Genomic DNA, 20,091 nt, shown 5'->3' with positions numbered 1-20,091 from the left:
CGATTTTAGAATTCTTATCCTTGTTTTCAAATTCCTCCATGGCCTTGCCTCTCCCTGCCTTTGTAACCTTCTCCAACCAAGGTTCCCTTTAATTGTTTTTTGGGTGCGTAACCCCTTTAACGGGCTGTGCAGCCCATTCAAATTCCCGCGCATGCGCAGTTTTTTCTATTTCAAAGCCAGTGCACCGGTGCTCCAAACAGCTGCATAGCCACTTAACAGGAACATTGCCTACAACCCTCCAAGATATCTGCGCTCCTCCAATTCTGGTCTTTTGCACATCCCCAATTTCCATTGCTCTACCATTGGTGGCTGTGCCTTCAGCTGCCTAGGCCCTAAGCTCTGGAATTCCCTCCCTAAGCCTCTGTGTCTTTGCCTCTCCTCCTTTAAGACGCTCCTTGAAACCTACCTCTTTGATGAAGCTTTTGGTCACCTGTCCTAATATCTCCTTGTGTCGCTTGGTGCCAAATTTTGTTCGATAACGCTCATGTGAAGCACCTTGGGACGTTTTACTGCCTTAAAGATGCTATATAAATGCAAGTTGTTGTTGTTACTGTGAGCTATATAATACAATAACTTTTTCTTACTCACAATTTAAATTGATGTCTCCATAAGGTAGTGGAAGAAGTGGGGAATGCAAAGGATGATGTGTATAACGTAGTATTGGGTTCCTTTTGTAGATTTGTTCCACAACTTCAATATTCAGACAGTTTTCCTAAAGTACAGAATGTAGACGGAATTAAACGTCTTTCTCCAGTTACCCAAAAACATACCAGATGTCTCACACCATGGTTAACTATGAGAGGCTCTTAGACTCTCATCACAGAGCCTTGCTCAACAGGAACGTGGTTCAGACACAATACTAGTGTTGTAGCCAGTTCTCTGAATTGTGCTCCTGCCTAGCAAGGCTTTGTGCTGAGAATACAGGATCACTGAACTTGCTCTCCCAGATCTTGCAATGTTTTAAGCATTTATAAATGGAGAAATATTCACATCAACATTTTGAATGCCCTCATGATGAGGGGTGGAAGTTATGCTATAGTTGTATAAAGCTCTGGTCAGACTGCATCTGGAATAGAGTGTTCAGTTCTGGGCACCGCACCTCAGGAAGGATATATTGGCCTTGGATGGGGTGCAGCGCAGATTCACCAGAATGATACTGGGGCTAAAAGAGTTAAATTATGAGGACAGGTTGTTATAGACTAGGCTTGTGTTCCCTTAAAGATCAAAAAGTGATCTAATTGAGGTGTTTAAGATAATTTGTAGGGTAGATAGAGATAAACTATTTCCTCTGGTGTGGGCGGGGGAGGGGGAGCGGTGAAGCCCAGGACAATGGGGCATAACCTTAAAATTAGAAGGCGGCTGAACAGGGGTGATGCCTGGAAGCATTACTTCACACAAAGCATAGTGGAAATTTGGAACTCTTTCTCGCCCCCACTCCCTCCAAAAGCTGTTGAGGCTAGGTCAACTGACAATTTAAAAACTGAAATTGATAAATTTTTGTTAGGTAAGGGTATTAAGGAATCAAGGTGGGTAGACGGAGTTAAGATACAAGGTCAGCCATGATCTAATTGAATGGCGGAACAGGCTCGAGAGTCTGAACGGCTTACTTTTGATCCTATGTAGACAGTATGTAGCTGCGCCTTACTATTTAGAAATTACAAAGTTCAATTCCCAGTCTGTACAGCGTTGTTAATTTCAGCCGGGGCAGTAAAACTGCTCTTAGCAATCCTGGGGTTGTTGCTCCTGATCAGTATCTGGTGACCCATGTTGGAAAGTGTGCAGGTGTGGAAGTTGCATGAATACTTTATTTGGCTCGGTTGTGATTCCCCTCCCCATGGTAAAAGAATCTAAGAACATCCACAGAATCGGCTTGTAAATGGAGAACGACGACTTGGGTGAGGTACCAGAGGGCAAACAGCACTATGGAAAAATAGCCCAGCCCAGAGAGGAAACAGCACTATGGAAACATACCCCAACCTTTAGGAAATTAGGAGAACAGCCAAAAATCGGTTGCAATAGCCTCACCATGTAGCTGAATGGGATATATTCTTTGAAGGATTATGCTAGCAAAAATGAGATTGTAAAGTGCTGAAACAACATTAGTTCCCAGAGGAAAATATATCTCAACTGTATTGACAGTATATATGTAAGCATATAAAATGTCATAACTCAAAATTATACATACTAATTACTGTTACTTTTGTTTAGTTTCAACTGGATATTATTTATTATATATAATACATATTATACTCCCTATAATAGGGAGTAAATTGCATACATTCAGATACAGTTACATTCACTGATTTTTCAGATGTTTCTTTACCTTGATGTCCTGAATAAGTTGCTGTGTGGGTGTATCAATGGGTGCTTTGGTGTCGATAACATTTTGAATAGCATTTGTCCACCTGGTTGCCTCATTCAGCAGCTTTGTGTAAAGACGATAGCAGTGTTTACGACCATATATGGTGGCATTCCAGTAACCTGCCAATCCACAACAAATAAATGGTATTTAAGACATAATAGGAAATGTACATCAGCAAAACAGAGATGTAACTAATTGAGGTTTCATTCAAATTACATGGAAGCAATTCATGTGGGGAAATGCCTATGCCTCAAGTGTTGTGGACATGAGTATGTTTGCATGAACTTGATTCTAAAACCACTGTAACTTGCGAGATATAGGCCATGAATTTCTGCGTAAGCCAGCTGTGAAACTTATTTTATGTGGTGGGCTTGATCTGATATCCTGGCACTTGGCTTGGGCCACATTCGGCAAACGCCATTTGGATACACTGGGGTAAAAATAGTTATCAAGTAGTGCTCAACCAATGCTGAGACATTGGGAGAAATGTTAATCTAACCCGCCCATCGAGAAACGGATGGGATCGGGTGCATCACTAGTTTTACATCCCACCAGATTTAACTCTCCATTGAAATCAACGGAGAGTAATATTGGGCGGGGGTAAAACCGGCGTTACACCTGATCCAATAGCAAAATACTACGGATGCTGGAAATCTGAAATAACAATAGAAAATGCTGGAAACACTCAGCAGGCCAGGCAGCATCCGTGGAGAGACAAACAGAGTTAACGTTTCAGGTCTGTGACCCTTCGACAAGTGGAAAAAGTTAGAGATGTAACAGGTTTTAAGCAGGTGCAGTGGCGGGGAGGGGAGGAAGGAACAAAAGAGACGGTCTGTGCTAGAATGGAAGCTAGGAGAGATTAAATGTTGCAAATGGGGATGGAAGAACAATCAACAGCTGCTGCCTGAAAAAATAGGGGCAGAGGTTATAGTCTAAAATTGTTGAACTCAATGTTGAGTCCAGAAGGCTGTAAAGTGCCTAATCGAATGATGAGGCGCTGTTCCTCGAGCTTATGTTGAGCTTTGTTGGAACAGTGTAAGAGGCCGAGGGCAGAGAGGTCAGAGTAGGAGTGGAGCAGAGAATTAAAGAGACAAGCGACCGGAAGCTCGGGGTCACCCTTACGGACTGAACGGAGGTGTTTGCAAAGCGGTCACCCAATCTGCGTTTGGTCTCCCAGAGGAGACAGCATCGTGAGCAGCGAATACAGTATACTAAATTGCAAGAAGTACAAGTAAATCGCTGTTTCACCTGGAAGGGGTGTTTGGGGCCCTGGACGGGGTGTTTGGGGCCCTGGACAGTGGGAAGGCAGGAGGTAAAAGGGCAGGTGTTGCATCTCCTGCGCTTGCACAGGAAGGTGCCGTGGGAAGGGAAGGGGCTGTTGGGGGTGATTGAGGAGTGGACCAGGGTGTTGCGGAGGGAGCGGTCCCTTCGGAATGCTGAAAGGGGAGGGGCGGGGAAGATGCGTTTGGTGGTGGGATCACGCTGGAGGTGGCGGAGGATGATCCGTTGAATGTGGAGGCTGGTGGGGTGAAAGGTGAGGACAAGGGGAACCATATCGTGGTTCTGGGAGGGAGAAGGGGTGAGAGCAGAAGTGCGGGAAATGGAACAGACACGGTCGAGGGCCATGCCAACCATGGTAGAGGAATCCTCGGTTGAGGAAAAAGGAAGACATATCGGAAGCACTAGTATGGAAGGTGGCATCGTCAGAACAGATGCGGCGGAGACAGAGAAACTGGGAGAATGGAACAGAGTCTTTACAGGAAGCAGGGTGGGAGGAAGTGTAGTCCAGGTAGCTGTGGGAGTCAATGGGCTTGTAGTGGATGTTTGTCGCTAACCTATCACCAGAAATGGAGACAGAGAAGTCAAGGAAGGGAAAGGAATGGAAGAGTTGGAGATGGACCATGTGAAGATGAGGGAAGGGTGGAAATTGGAAGCAAAGTGAATGAAATTTTCTAGTTCAAGGCGAGAGCAGGAAACGGCACCAATACAGTCATCAATGTACTGGAAAAAGAGGTGAGGGAGGGGACTTGAGTAGGACTGGAACAAAGAATGTTCCACATGTCCCACGAAAAGGCAGGCATAGCTAGTGCCCATGCGGGTTCCCATAGTAACACCTTTAATCCCATGGGTTTCCCGACAGGCAAATGAGGTTAAAATTACCCCCATTGTAATACACTTAAATTACTGCTGTGCCTATGATGATTTAGACTCTGATTAACAGCAAGTATGCAATTAATTTAGTGTAAACATCAATGCATAACCTTATGATGTGGTTAATTGTGTTATTATACATGTGGTATAAGACATTGCAAGGCATAGGGGGAAAAATTCGGTATCGCCCCATTTGGGGCGTCATTATTGGCGGTGCGCAAAGTTTAGCGTCTGGTGCTAATTATCGCCTCCGGCAGCAAACTTGGCTTTTATCGCCCCTGGATTGGAGCGTTAAATCAAGCGCTTCACACCTGTCTTAAGGCGCAAAGGCCGAGGAGCGAGGCGCTATCTCAGAGCGCTGGCGAAGCAAGAAAGGGCAAATCAAAATAAACCTGCAAAGTGCTGCTCAGTACTCAAAACTCCTTCACACAGCGTTGAATCTCTCCAGAAGTCTCTCTCTCGCTCTCTCAGAATGTGTGGTGCAAAAATGTCACCGAAAAAAAAGGCAGGAAGCGGTCGCCTTTTGATAGCGCTGCCCTAGTCCCTTTCTGACAGCATAACGCTCCCCTCAACCTGTCGTTGCTGGCGGCAGGCGGTAAGGCAGGGGGCGCCACTCAATATCAGGTCCAGGGCGCTAACGGGGCGTTGCGCACTCAACTAACGTCATAATCTGCCGGCGCAGGAGACTGTGGTGGTAGTGTTTAACGCCGCCGCAAAACATCTAGCTAATTTCACGAGGGGCACAAACATCGCCGCGCCCGGCCTCTAGTTGCTTTGCGTCCCAATTGGCGCCCTCTTAAGGCGCTAATGGGAGGCGCAAACAACTGAATTTTCCCCCCATAGTGTATTGACATGGGTTTAACCACAGTACTTAAAATACCACAATACTAAAAATACAAATTTAATTAAGACCTGCACAATAAAAAAAGGTATCTATTAAGATCATGTTAGAAAAGACTTGGGATAGTAGCTGCCTACCTGTTTCTTTGAAAATCTTTTCATCAGGCTGCACAACAGAGCAGAGACTGTTCAGCACCAGCGTTCCTAGCTTGACTATATTCCTCTCAGAGCTCTTGTAGTAGTCTAGTGAGTTGTAGGTCAGTACAAACCAGCGCTTCTTCAGCTTCAAGGAATTGGATTTCCCACCATTCTTTACTTCTTTATGTAGCCATCCTTTCAAAGTACAGAAAGATTTTTGTTTATATTTTCACAGCATGAGATACTATGTACAGTTCACAGCTTTGAAGGAAAAAAAAACTTCAATAAAGACAGATACATACATAGATACATAGAAGATAGGAGCAGGAGTAGGCCATTCGGCCCTTCGTGCCTGCTCCGCCATTCGATGAGATCATGGCTGATCCTTTAATTCAGTATCCCGTCCCCGCCTTCTCTCCGTAACCCTTAACCCCTTTTGCCCGTAGAAATATATCTAATTCCCTCTTAAATATATTTAATGAGCTGGCGTACACTGCCCTCTGTGGCAATGAGTTCCACAGGTTCACCACTCTCTGAGTGAAGAAATTCCCCCTCATCTCTGTCCTAAATGGTTTAGCCCTTATCCTTAAATTATGTCCTCTAGTTCTGTTCTCACCTGCCAAGGGAAACATTCCTTCTGCATCCAGTCTGTCTAGACCTGTCAGAATTTTATACACTTCTATGAGGTCCCCTCTCAATCTTCTAAACTCCAGTGTGTACATCCCTAAACTACATAGTCTCTCCTCATAGGTCATTCCCGCCATTCCTGGTATCAGCCTGGTGAATCGCCGCTGCACCCCCTCCATGGCAAGAACATCCTTCCTCAGATGAGGCGACCAAAACTGTACACAGTACTCGAGGTGTGGTCTCACCAGTGCCCTGTACAGCTGCAGCAAGGTATCCCTGTTCCTGTATTCTAACCCTTTTGCTATGAAGGCCAGCATACCGTTTGCCTTCTTGACCGCCTGTTGCACCTGCATGCTCGCCTTCAGTGACTGGTGTACAAGAACACCCAGGTCTCTCTGTACTTCCCCCTCTCCCAATCTATTGCCATTTAAATAATAATTTGCCCTCCCGTTCCTGCACCCAAGATGATCAGTACTCATCCTCTAAATTGTTAGATTCAACAAACTGCAGATGATTAAAAGTGGAAAATTCCAATGACTACAAACAGTTTCAAAGATTGCAATTACTTGGCCAAAAAGTACTCTCACGGTGTAAACTAGTTAATAACCTTTCTGAATCTTATCTCTTATTTTTCCTTTAATTTCTTACAAACTAATTTCCTACTTTGTATTATGTTTTGGTACACGACAATCGATGAACTCAAATAGGTCGTTTGATGCACACCTTAGTTAAATTAAACACCTTAAGTAATGTTAAAGAAAACAGCCATTATTTTACAATACAGATACTGGACATTCCAGCTGAAAGCGGTACCATTTTTGCAGCGCTGCAGATTTATACTGCCTCCCTCCACTGCTCTCTAGTCAGGAAAAGTTTTGCTCCTGCATAGTTAACTGGATGGGCAGAGCTATGCTTACTACCCCATTGGAACATATGCATGTATAGGGCCAAAAAAGACCATAACGGTCCATCTGGCCAATCCCAATGTCTAGGAAAGATCACAGCCCACAATACCTCTCAATGTGGTTGATGTGGTGTACATGGACTTCCAAAAGGCGTTTGATAAAGTGCCACATAATAGACTTGCTGCAAAGTTGAAGCCCTGGGATAAAAGGGACAGTGGCCGCATGGATACAAAATTGGCTAAGTGACAGGAAACAGAGAGTGATGGTGAACGGTTGTTTTTCGGACTGGAGGAAGGTGGTGTTCCCCAGGGGTCGGTACTAGGACCACTGCTTTTCTTGATATATATTAATGACTTGGACTTGGGTGTACAAGACACAATTTCAAAATTTGCAGATGACACAAAACTTTAAGTATAGTAAACAGTGAGGAGTATAGTGATAGATTTCAAGAAGACATAGACAGGATGGCGAAATGGGCAGACACATAGCAGATGAAATTTAATACATTTTGGTAGGAAGACAGAGGAGAGGCAATATAAACTAAATTGTACAATTCTAAAGGGGGTGCGTGAACAGAGAGACCTGGGGGTATATGTGCACAAATCATTGAAGGTGGCAGGGCAAATTGAAAAAGCGGTTAAAAAAGCATGGGATCCTGGGCTTCATAAATAGTGGCATAGAGTACAAAAGCAAGGAAGTTATGATGAACCTTCATAAAACATTGGTTTGGCCTCGACTGGAGTATTGTGTCCAATTCTGGGCACCGTACTTTAGGAATGATGTGAAGGCCTTCAAGAGGGGGCAGAAAAGATTTACAAGAATGGTTCCAGGGATGAGGGACTTCAGTTACGTGGATAGACTAGAGAAGCTGGGGTTGTTCTCCTTGGAGCAGAGAAGGTTGAGAGGAGATTTGATAGAGGTGTTCAAAATCATGATGGGTCTAGACAGAGTAGATAGAGAGAAACTGTTCCCATTGGCGGAAGGGTCGAGAACCAGAGGACACAGATTTAAGGTGATTGGCAATAGAACCAAAGGCGACATGAGGAAAACTTTTTTATGCAGCAAGTGGTTCGGATCTAGAATGTACTGCCTGAAAGGGTGGTGGAGGCAGACTCAACTGTAGCTCTGAAAAGGGAATTGGATAAGTACTTGAAGGAAAAAAGATTACAGGGCTATGGGGAAAGGGCAGGGGAGCGAGACTAGCTGAAGTGCCCTTGCAGAGAGCTGGCATGGGCTTGACGGTTTGAATGGCCTCCTTCTGTGCTATAACCATTCTATGGCCTAGAAATTCAGTGGCCTGCGCCACCAGTTTGCGCCCAAAGAAGGCACTCAGAGGCTTTTGCGCCACTGGCCACACCTATTGCGATATTTAGCGGGGCGCTAATGGCGGCGTTAGCCTGTAGCGCTGCGCCGCCACTGATGACGTCATCGGTGTGCGCAGCGCCCCGCTATCGCCCCGATGGCCATATTTGGTCGCGCCCGCCTCCTCAGCGCCGGCCGCAAATAGCGACCAGTACACAGGGGCCTACCTGTGGCGGTAGTGGCGCTAGTTAAGGTGGAGGTGTGGCCGGCCGTTTTTTTGGCGCCCGCCTGCCCGCACCTCCGTCCCCGGCCTCCTACACCCCACCCCACCCCCGCGGCATTGCCGGCTGTTTCCCGAGAGCCCGGCACTTCTCCTTGGTGCCGGGCTCATTTGCTGGCACTCGCGAGCGGGGATCGCGCTGTTGCAGGCACCTCCCCCTTAACAGTGGGAGGAAGGCCTGCAGTACCGCAGCGTGCCGTGCCGCAGCGTGTGGCGCTGCGGCCCTTAGCGCACCGATATTCAGTTTCAGCGCCCCAAGCGGGGCGCGGGAAGCCTCGTTTAGCGGCCCGCTTCCATTTGGGGCGCAGAAACTGAATATCCGGATGGCGCAAGTGGCTCCGCACGCAGCGGTAATTCCGGCGCCCAGGTGAGCTTGGCACCCCAAACTGAATTTTTAGCCCTATGATTCTACTTGCCAATAAAATATTCACCAAGAGATCAAATAGAGAATTCAGAAGAAACTTCTTTACCCAGGCAGCAGTGAGAATGGGGAACTTGCTACTACAGGGAGTGGTTGAAGCAAACAGTATAGATACATTTAAAGGGAGGCTAGATAAGCATATGAGGGAGAAGGGAATAGAGGGTTATGCTGATAAGAGTTAGATGAGGAAAGGCGGGAGGAGGCTCGAGTGGAGCATAAATGCTGCCATGGGCTGTTTGGGCTGAATGGTCTGTTTCTGTGCTGTATATCCTATTGTAATCCTATTAAACATTTATACTGTGATTCGTACAATCCAGGCTGCAAGAAGCTACCATTTCCAGATGGTTTCACACTACTTCAGAAAATTTAAATTGTTTTCAGTCTGTTCCCAGAAAAATGTAGTTGTACTGTACTTTATGTTTGTAGAATATGAAAACTGTATCACACAGACACAATAAGCATGTCTAGTAAGCATATCTAATGGTTACTGAACTCCGTTAACTGGCAGTGCTAGGGGTAGCAAGAGAAAATCAGCTTAAATTGTGCTATGAAATTGATTGACAAGAGTGTCATGAATCTTACCATTCATGTAGAAATGACTCATGAGATAACACTGGGCGGCCAGCTGATGGCGCCGTCCAAGAAAAGTATAAATACTCGGGCGTGGGCCCAGCTTGCTCAGGACGTTTTTGTAACCAGGAACTAGTGATGTAACTAGAACTCATGGTTGTGAAACAGTTGATTAAAGCCTTGTTTTATACTCAGACCAAGTGCTCAGTAATTTTCTAACGTCAAAGAGCAAGATAAATTTGTAGCTTAAGGTAATGGCTGATCATTACTTTATTATGAGATCTTAGCTGGTCACACTCTTACCTCTGACAATGAACTCCTGACCTTCTACTCTTGTGTCTCCCTTGATCCTTTGCAGTAATGTTATCCAGTGATGCATCTCCTCTGGAGTATCTGCATTGCAGTGGAAAATGCGGTTTGCTGTAATAATCACGAATGAATTGGGTCTATAAAAAAAAATTCACTGGTTATGTATGATGATATTTTGAATAAGTTATATGGAATAAAACAATGTGGTGGGGTGACAGATGTTTAATTTTTTTCATTTTGCTGTTTCATGGAAACAATTCTTTCCCTCCCCCTTTTCTGTTTAATGTCAATAGGTCTTTCAAATTCAGAAATGCACATGTATATGATGATTGTTTTCCTAAATACACCTTGAAACACAGAAATCAATTTGCCTGTATAATGAACCTTACAAATATAACATATTTTGGGTTCATCTGCTAACTGTTCAAATTCCCACCGTCCCTCAAGTCTGATTACAAGGATGAAACCAAAATTAATTGATATATTATGAACTTAAATATTTCCCCATTCACAGTAGTACGCATAAACTCACAGGTCAATGAGTATCTGAACTTTCATTTGCCAGAAAATAAAAATTCAACAATTACCTGTCAGGGCTATCAGAAGCACAGACTGAGTCGATCAGACCTACATCCAAAGTACCCTAGACAAAAGATGATTTGTTTTAATACAAATAAAAAGTGATTATAAGCTGATGTAATATTGTATGGATATGAACATTCTGAACAAAGCTTTTGTAACTTAAGACTCAAAATTTTTTATAATTTGTATCAAAATCTTTAAATAACTATACACAGACTTTTAATAAAATGAAATAAATTGGTATAAGCTTTAGCTCAGTTATTTTCTAGGAAAATAGTGTCAGAAATAATAATGTACTTCAATGAATTACAGTTTGAATAACTGTCGCTATTGCAGCTTATTATACTGAAACAAAGCTGATGTAAACATATTGGACATGTAAACTGTTAATAGAAGCACTTATCCTACTTTGAAAAGGGAGCAGCAATGTTGGCTAAACTTTCCTTGCCCTTCTAAAACTGTGCGCAAGAGAATCCAAAATGGGTCAGGAATCCACTGGTCACTCTGTAAACGTGTCTGTTCGTGTCTGTTCTGTATTTATTAGTGAAATCATAAATGTGTTCTTTTAAATCAGGGTTACAATTTTGCTAAAAAATACTAACCAAAGGCAATCTTCATGAGTACACTTATGTCATTGCTGTACATAGTGACAAGAGGTCTTTTTGCCCTATAAAGTGAAGTGTAGTGCTGTATTTTACAAATACAATGTGAAACAGTGGATAGAAAAAAATCTTCTCAACTGTACTCGATAACCCATCCTTTAACACACACCACAGAATGAAAGGCAACATTTTATAAATTTTAGAAAAGAACAGGTAACTCACCACTGCATTATGTGGGTTTGCTTGCTCATCATGCATTTCTCTAATCTCTTGCTCAGTTGATCCATGAACTTGGCTTAGGACGCTGAACCACTGGCTGCATCAAGAAAAGGGAAAGAGATATAACCACGATATCTAAAAGCAGTTTCTGTTATAACGTAATAGGTTCTTTAGGTTAGATTAGATTTTTTTTTAGAATTGTAGATACTGTTGGAGAAGCTTCCATTACAGAGACATGGTTGCAAGGTGACCAAGGTTGGGAATTAAATATTCCAGAGTACTTGACGTTTAGAAAAGACAGGCGAATGGAAAAGGAAGAGGGTAGCCCTGATAATAAAGGGTGACATAAGGACAGTAATGAGAAAGGATCTTGGCTCGGAAGATCAGGAAGTAGAATCAGTATGGGTGGAGATAAGAAATAACAAGGGGCGGAAAACACTAGTGGGAGTAGTTTATAGGCCCCCAAACAGTAGCTTTACTGTTGGACAGAGTATTAATCAACAAATAATAGGAGCTTGTAGCAAAGGTAATACAATATTCGTGGGGGACATTAATCAAATTGGCAAAGGTAGTCTGGAGGATCAGTTCATAGAAGGCATTCGAGACAGTTTCCTAGAACAATACATTATTGAACCAACCAAGGAACAGGCTATTTTAGATCTTGTATTGTAATCTCAGAGTAAAGGATCCTCTGGGGAAGAGTGATCATAATATGATCAAATTTCACATTGGATTTGAGAGTGAAATACTTAACTACGAAACAAGAGTCTTAAACTTAAATAAAGCCAATTACATTGGTATGAGGAGTGAGTTGGCTAAGGTAGATTGGAAAATTAGATTAAATGGTAAGACAGTAGATAAGCAGTGGCAAACATTTGAAGAAATATTCCAAAATTCTCAACGAATATACATTCCATTGAAAAATAAAAACTCTGAGAAAAGTGATCCATCCGTGGCTAACTAAAGAAGTTAATGATGGTATTACATTAAAAGAGTCTTATAATGTTATGAAGAATAGCAGTAAGCCTGAGGATTTGGAGAGCTTTAGAAACATTTATAAAAAAGGGAGAAAATAGAATTTCAGAGTAAACTAGCAAGAAATATAAAAACAGATTGTAAGAGCTTCTCCAAGTATGTAAAATGGAAGAGAGTAGCAAAAGTAAGCTTTGGTCCCTTAGAGGCTGAGACGGGAGAAATTATAATGGGGAATAAGGAAATGGCAGAGACTTTAAACAAATATTTTGTATCTGTCTTCACAGTAGAAGACACAAAAGCATACCAAAAATCATGAGGAACCAATGAGAGGAGGAATTTAAAGTAATTAATATCAGTAGAGAAAAAGTACTTGAGAAACTAATGGGACTAAAAGGCGACAAATCCCCTGGACCGGATGGACTACATCCTAGGCTTCTAAAAGAGGTGGCTGCGGAGATAGCGGATGCATTGGTTGTGATCTTCCAAAATTCCCTAGATTATAGAATGGTTCCAGCGGATTGGAAGGTAGCAAATGTAACCCCGCTATTCAAGAAAGGAGGGAGAGAGAAAACAGGGAACTACAGGTCAGTTAACCTGACATCAGTCATTAGGAAAATGCTGGAATCCATTAGTAAGGAAGTGGTAACAGGCACTTAAAAATCATAATTTGATTAGGCAGAGTCAACATGGTTTTATGAAAGGGAAATCCTGTTTAACAAATTTATTAGAGTTTTTGAGCATGGGTAGATAAAGGGGAACCAGTGGATGTAGTATATTTGGATCTCCAAAAGGTATTCGATAAGGTGCCACATAAAAGGTTGCTAAGCAAGATAAGGGCTCAGGCATTTGGATAATATGGATAGAGGATTGGTTAACAGACAGAAAACAGAGAGTAGGGATAAACGGGTCATTTTCAGGTTGGCAGGCTGTAACTACTGAGGTGCCACAAGGATCAATGCTTGGGCCTCAGCTATTCACAATCTGCATTAATGACTTAGATGAAGGGTCTGAGTGCAATGCATCCAAGTTTGATGATGATACAAAGCTAGGTGAGGAGGACACAAAGAGCCTGCAAAGGGATGTAGACAGGTTAAGTGAATGGGCAATAAGGTGGCAGATGGAGTGTAATCACAGAATCACAGAAACCCCACAGTGCAGATAGAGGCCATTTCGGCCCATCGAGCCTGCACCGACACATATCCCACCCGATCCCCGTAACCCCGTAAATGTGGGGAAATGTGAGGTTATTCATTTTGGTCGGAAGAATAGAAAAACAGAATATGTTTTAAATGGTGAGAAACTATTAAATGTTGGTGTTCAGAGAGATTTAGGTGTCCTCGTACAGGAAACAAGTTAGCATGCAGGTACAGCATGCAATTAGGAAGGCAAATGGCATGTTGGCCTTTATTGTAAGGGTGTTGGAGTACAAGAAACATAGAAGATAGGAGGAGTAGGCCATTCGGCCCTTCGAGCCTGCTCCACCATTCAATGAGATCATGCTGATTCTCCAAATTCAGTACCCTGTCCCTGCCTTCTCCCCATATCCCTTGATCCCTTTAGCCTTAAGAAATATATCCAACTCTTTCTTCAATATACTTAATGAACTGGCCTCCACCGCCCTCTGTGGCAGAGAATTCCACAGGTTCACCACTCTCTGGGTGAAGAAATTCCTCCTCATTTCAGTCCTAAATGGCTTACCCCTTATCCTTAGACTATGACCCCTGGTTCTGGACTCCCCGGCCATCAGAAACACCCTTCCTGCATCTAGTCTGTCCAGGCCTGACAGAATTTTATAGGTTTCGATGAGATCCCCTCTCAATCTTCTAAACGCCAGTGAGTATAAGCCCAATCGACACAATCTCTCCTCATATGTCATTCCTGCCATCCCAGGTATCAGCCTGGTGAATCTTCGCTGCACTCCTTCCATGGCAAGAACATCCTTCCTCAGGTAAGGCGACCAAAACTACACACAATACTCAAGGTGTGGTCTCACCAAGGCCCTGTACAACTGCAGCAAGACATCCTTGTTCTTGTACTCGAACCCTCTTGCTACGAAGGCCAACATACCATTTGCCTTCTTAACCGCCTGCTGCACCTGCATGCTTACCTTCAGCGACTGGTGTACAAGAACACCCAGGTCTCTTTGCACTTCCCCTTCTCCCAATCTATTACCATTCAAATAATAATCTGCCTTCCTGTTTTTGCCACCAAAGTGGATAACCTCACATTTATCCACATTATATCCACAAGAGTAAGGAAGTCTTACTACAATTGTATAGGCTTTGTTGAGACCACACCTGAAGTACTTTGTACAGGTTTTGTCTCCTTATCTGAGGAAGGACATACTTGCCTTGGAGGCAGTGCAATGAAGATTTACTAGATTGATCCCTGGGATGAGAGGCTTGTCCTATGAAGAGAGATTGAGTAGACTGGGCCAATACTCTCTGGAGTTTAGAAGAATGAGAGGTGATCTCATTGAAACATATAAGATTCTGAGGGAGATTAACAGGGTAGATGCTGAAAGGTTGTTTCCCCTGGCTGGAGTGCCTAGGACTAGGGGGCATAGGTCACATGGTAAGGGATCGGCCATTCAAGACTGAGATGAGGAGGAATTTCTTCACTCAGAGGGTTGTGAATCTTTGGAATTCTCTACCCCAAAGAGCTGTGGATGTTGACTTGTTGAGTATATTCAAGATAGAGATAGGTAGATTTTTGGACTCTAGGTGAATGAAGGGATATGGGAATAGTGCAGGAAAGTGGGTTTGAGGTTGAAGATCAGCCATGATCTTATTGAATGGCAGAGCATGCTTGAGGGGCTGTATGGCCTCCTCCCGCTCCCAATTCTTATGTTCTTTCTACTTTAAAACTGCTTTCTTCAAAGAAAAAAAATTCTCTAATCTTATGCTTCAGGCCTTTGTTGATTCATCATATTCCAAGACACAAAAGGTATGAAAGCAATCCTTCGGTCCATTCAATTCAGGGACAAATGCATACTAACACACTTCCCTTACCAATGAGTAATCTTGGGAGAACTCTTCTACTCTACTTTAAATAGTGCCATGGATCTTCACATCCAGCTGAGAGGGCAAATACTTCATCTGAAAGAAGGCACCTTTGAGAATGCAGCACACAGTACTGCACCGCAGTATCATCCTAGATTATGGGCTCAAGGCCTGGAATGGAGCGAGAGTGCCACCACTGAGCCAAGGATGACACCTAATATCATACCGAGAAAGGGGCAAAGTAGGACTTCAAACTGTGTAAATAGTTAAAAACTAAAACTAAATTATTGCTGATGAAAGGAAAGCTTTTCGTTAATGAAAACTTAAAACTGAAACAAATTAAAATTCAGGGCAAAAATGGAACTGAAATGAAAACACTACCAAATACTAAAACTGATGCATATTCAGTGATATGGGACTGAGCATGCACAGTGTGCAGTGCAGTCACCAGTAATGTAAAATTCCTATGACATCCCCTGCCCACTATTTAATTGGTGGCATTAGCCCATTGAAAATAAAAAGGTTAAAGCCTTCCTTAAAATAATGGTTAGGACATTTTCATATACTGTGTTCTTCTACTAGCAAAAAGAGGGAGGGGTGGAAAGAGAGAGAGAGAGGGAGAAAGTGGGAGGTGGGGGAGAGGGGGAAAGTGGGGGAGGGAGAGGGAGAAAGTGGGGGTGGGGGGGAGAGGGAGAAAGTGGGGTGGGGGGAGAGGGAGAAAGTGGGGTGGGGGAGGGAGAGAAAGTGGGGGTGGGGGGGAGAGGGAGAAAGTGGGGTGGGGGAGGGAGAGAAAGTGGGGGTGGGGGGGAGAGGGAGAAAGTGGGGTGGGGGAGGGAGAGAAAGTGGGGGTGGGGAGGGAGAGGGAGAAAGTGGGGGGTGGGGGGGAGAGGAAGAAAGTGGGGGGGAGAGGAATCAAGTGGGGGGAGAAGAGGGAGAAAGTGTGGGGGGAGAGGGAGAAAGTGGGGGTGGGGAGGGAGAGGGAGAAAGTGGGAGGAGGGAGAGGGAGAAAGTGGGGGGAGGGAAAGGGAGAAAGTGGGGGAGGGAAAGGGAGAAAGTGGGGGGAGGGAGAGGGAGAAAGTGGGGGGAGGGAAAGGGAGAAAGTGGGGGGAGGGAGAGGGAGAAAGTGGGGGGGAGAGGGAGAAAGTGGGAGGGAGAGGGAGAGGGAGAAAGTGGGAGGGAGAGGGAGAGGGAGAAAGTGGGAGGGAGAGGGAGAAAGTGGGGGGGAGGGAGAAAGTGGGGGGGAGGGAGAGGGAGAAAGTGGGGAGAGAGGGAGAAAGTGGGGGGAGAGGAGAAAGTGGAGGGGAGAGGGAGAAAGTGGGGAGGAGAGGGAGAAAGTGGGGGGAGAGGGAGAAAGTGGGGGGGAGAGGGAGAAAGTGGGGAGGAGAGGGAGAAAGTGGGGGGAGAGGGAGAAAGTGGGGGGGAGAGGGAGAAAGTGGGGGGGAGAGGGAGAAAGTGGGGGGGAGAGGGAGAAAGTGGGGGGGAGAGGGAGAAAGTGGGGGGGAGAGGGAGAAAGTGGGGGGGAGAGGGAGAAAGTGGGGGGAGAGGGAGAAAGTGGGGGGGAGAGGGAGAAAGTGGGGAGGAGAGGGAGAAAGTGGGGGGAGAGGGAGAAAGTGGGGGGGAGAGGGAGAAAGTGGGGGGAGAGGGAGAAAGTGGGGGGGAGAGGGAGAAAGTGGGGGGGAGAGGGAGAAAGTGGGGGGGAGGGAGAGGGAGAAAGTGGGGGGGAGAGGGAGAAAGTGGGGGGGAGAGGGAGAAAGTGGGGGGGAGAGGGAGAAAGTGGGGGGGAGAGGGAGAAAGTGGGGGGAGAGGGAGAAAGTGGGGGGGGAGAGGGAGAAAGTGGGGGGGAGAGGGAGAAAGTGGGGGGGAGAGGGAGAAAGTGGGGGGGAGAGGGGGAAAGTGGGAGGGAGAGGGAGAAAGTGGGGAGGAGAGGGAGAAAGTGGGGGGGAGAGGGAGAAAGTGGGGGGGAGAGGGAGAAAGTGGGGAGGAGAGGGAGAAAGTGGGGGGGAGAGGGAGAAAGTGGGGGGGAGAGGGAGAAAGTGGGGGGGAGAGGGAGAAAGTGGGGGGGAGAGGGAGAAAGTGGAGGGGAGAGGGAGAAAGTGGGGGGAGAGGGAGAAAGTGGGGAGGAGAGGGAGAACGTGGAGGGGAGAGGGAGAACGTGGGGGGGAGAGGGAGAAAGTGGGGGGGAGAGGGAGAAAGTGGGGAGGAGAGGGAGAAAGTGGGGGGGAGAGGGAGAAAGTGGGGGGGAGAGGGAGAAAGTGGGGAGGAGAGGGAGAAAGTGGGGAGGAGAGGGAGAACGTGGAGGGGAGAGGGAGAAAGTGGGGGGGAGAGGGAGAAAGTGGGGGGGAGAGGGAGAAAGTGGGGAGGAGAGGGAGAAAGTGGGGGGGAGAGGGAGAAAGTGGGAGGAGAGGGAGAAAGTGGGGAGGAGAGGGAGAAAGTGGGGGGGAGAGGGAGAAAGTGGGGAGGAGAGGGAGAAAGTGGGGAGGAGAGGGAGAAAGTGGGGAGGAGAGGGAGAAAGTGGGGAGGAGAGGGAGAAAGTGGGGGGGAGAGGGAGAAAGTGGGGGGGAGAGGGAGAAAGTGGGGGGGAGAGGGAGAAAGTGGGGAGGAGAGGGAGAAAGTGGGGAGGAGAGGGAGAAAGTGGGGGGGAGAGGGAGAAAGTGGGGGGGAGAGGGAGAAAGTGGGGGGGAGAGGGAGAAAGTGGGGGGGAGAGGGAGAAGTGGGGGGGAGAGGGAGAACGTGGGGGGAGAGGAGAAGTGGGGGGGAGAGGGAGAAGTGGGGGGAGAGGGAGAAAGTGGGGGGAGAGGGAGAAAGTGGGGGGGGGAGAGGGAGAAAGTGGGGGGGAGAGGGAGAAAGTGGGGGTGGAGAGGGAGAAAGTGGGGGGGAGAGGGAGAAAGTGGGGGTGAGAGGGAGAAAGTGGGGGGGAGAGGGAGAAAGTGGGGGGGAGAGGGAGAAAGTGGGGAGGAGAGGGAGAAAGTGGGGGGGAGAGGGAGAAAGTGGGGAGGAGAGGGAGAAAGTGGGGAGGAGAGGGAGAAAGTGGGGAGGAGAGGGAGAAGTGGGGAGGAGAGGGAGAACGTGGGGGGAGAGGGAGAAAGTGGGGGGGAGAGGGAGAAAGTGGGGAGGAGAGGGAGAAAGTGGAGGGGAGAGGGAGAAAGTGGGGGGGAGAGGGAGAAAGTGGGGGGAGAGGGAGAAAGTGGGGAGGAGAGGGAGAAAGTGGGGGGGAGAGGGAGAACGTGGGGGGAGAGGGAGAACGTGGGGGGGAGAGGGAGAAAGTGGGGGGGAGAGGGAGAAAGTGGGGGGGAGAGGGAGAAAGTGGGGGGGAGAGGGAGAAAGTGGGGGGGAGAGGGAGAAAGTGGGGGGGAGAGGGAGAAGTGGGGGGGGAGAGGGAGAAAGTGGGGGGGAGAGGGAGAAAGTGGGGGGGAGAGGGAGAAAGTGGGGGGGAGAGGGAGAAAGTGGAGGGGAGAGGGAGAAAGTGGAGGGGAGAGGGAGAAAGTGGGGGGGAGAGGGAGAAAGTGGGGGGGAGAGGGAGAAAGTGGGGGGGAGAGGGAGAAAGTGGGGGGAGAGGGAGAAAGTGGGGGGAGAGGGAGAAAGTGGGGGGGAGAGGGAGAAAGTGGGGAGGGAGAGGGAGAAAGTGGGGGGGGGGAGAGGGAGAAAGTGGGGAGGAGAGGGAGAACGTGGGGGGAGAGGGAGAACGTGGGGGGAGAGGGAGAAAGTGGGGGGGAGAGGGGGAAAGTGGGGGGGAGAGGGAGAAAGTGGGGAGGAGAGGGAGAACGTGGGGGGAGAGGGAGAACGTGGGGGGAGAGGGAGAAAGTGGGGGGGAGAGGGGGAAAGTGGGGGGGAGAGGGAGAAAGTGGGGGGGAGAGGGAGAAAGTGGGAGGGAGAGGGAGAAAGTGGGGGGAGAGGGAGAAAGTGGGGGGGAGAGGGGGAAAGTGGGGGGGGAGGGAGAAAGTGGGGGGGGGGAGAGGGAGAAAGTGGGGAGGAGAGGGAGAACGTGGGGGGAGAGGGAGAACGTGGGGGGAGAGGGAGAAAGTGGGGGGGAGAGGGGGAAAGTGGGGGGGGAGAGGGAGAAAGTGGGGGGAGAGGGAGAAAGTGGGGGGAGAGGGAGAAAGTGGGGGGAGAGGGAGAAAGTGGGGGGGAGAGGGAGAAGTGGGGGGGAGAGGGAGAAAGTGGGGGGGAGAGGGAGAAAGTGGGGGGGAGAGGGAGAAAGTGGGGGGGAGAGGGAGAAAGTGGGGGGGAGAGGGAGAAAGTGGGAGGAGAGGGAGAAAGTGGGGGGGGGAGAGGGAGAAAGTGGGGGGGAGAGGAGAAAGTGGGGGGGGAAGAGGGAACGTTGATGGGGTTAGATGAAGAAGGCTGAGAGGAGGCTCGTGTGGAGTATAAACACCAGCAGGGACCTATTTGTACTCTATATTGACCCGGATTTTGCGGTTAGTGGCGAAGTGACAGCAATTGGCGTGGACCTCGAAGGAAGTTCCCCACAAAGACTTAGCGATCTCTGTGGCGTCAATTTCACCTTTTCCAACTTTAATTTGAATCTGACGTCAAGTCTAGGGGATCTCCAGCATCCAACAGTGATGTCATCAAGCTGGCTAATTGAAGAATTCTCACAGACAGCAAAATGTACTGATTTTCCTTCACTTTTTAATCATTTTACAGAGAGTGAAATAAAGATTCAGACATGCAGATGGGATTAAGGTAGAAGTTGAAATATCAAAAACTTTTTAAAAAAAGTTATTAAAAACCATGGGATTTTTATCATAATGGAAAAATGTGACATTTGAGGAGCAGGGAATGACAAAGCATTTCTGAATTTCCACG

The 20,091-nt window shown here is 47.0% G+C and overlaps 1 protein-coding gene across 1 annotated transcript in view; it reads right to left on the bottom strand.

The window, feature by feature from the left end:
- myo10 (myosin X) overlaps positions 1 to 20,091 on the bottom strand; it is a 312,484-nt gene that overhangs the window by 82,390 nt on the left and 210,003 nt on the right. The window contains exons 22-27 of the mRNA XM_085988751.1: positions 11,312 to 11,405; positions 10,493 to 10,548; positions 9,900 to 10,042; positions 5,492 to 5,686; positions 2,324 to 2,481; positions 589 to 712 (exon numbers count right to left, since the gene is read on the bottom strand). Coding sequence (XP_085844877.1) covers positions 589 to 712; positions 2,324 to 2,481; positions 5,492 to 5,686; positions 9,900 to 10,042; positions 10,493 to 10,548; positions 11,312 to 11,405 — 770 coding nt within the window. The remainder of the gene's footprint in view (positions 1 to 588; positions 713 to 2,323; positions 2,482 to 5,491; positions 5,687 to 9,899; positions 10,043 to 10,492; positions 10,549 to 11,311; positions 11,406 to 20,091) is intronic.

The sequence above is a fragment of the Somniosus microcephalus genome, chromosome 5 (genome assembly GCF_052327205.1).
Source record: "Somniosus microcephalus isolate GS21.2 chromosome 5, FLI_Smic_1.0, whole genome shotgun sequence".
NCBI lineage: Eukaryota > Metazoa > Chordata > Chondrichthyes > Squaliformes > Somniosidae > Somniosus > Somniosus microcephalus.
Note: the sequence above shows the minus strand (reverse complement) of the source record. Positions and strands in the feature narration are given on the sequence as shown.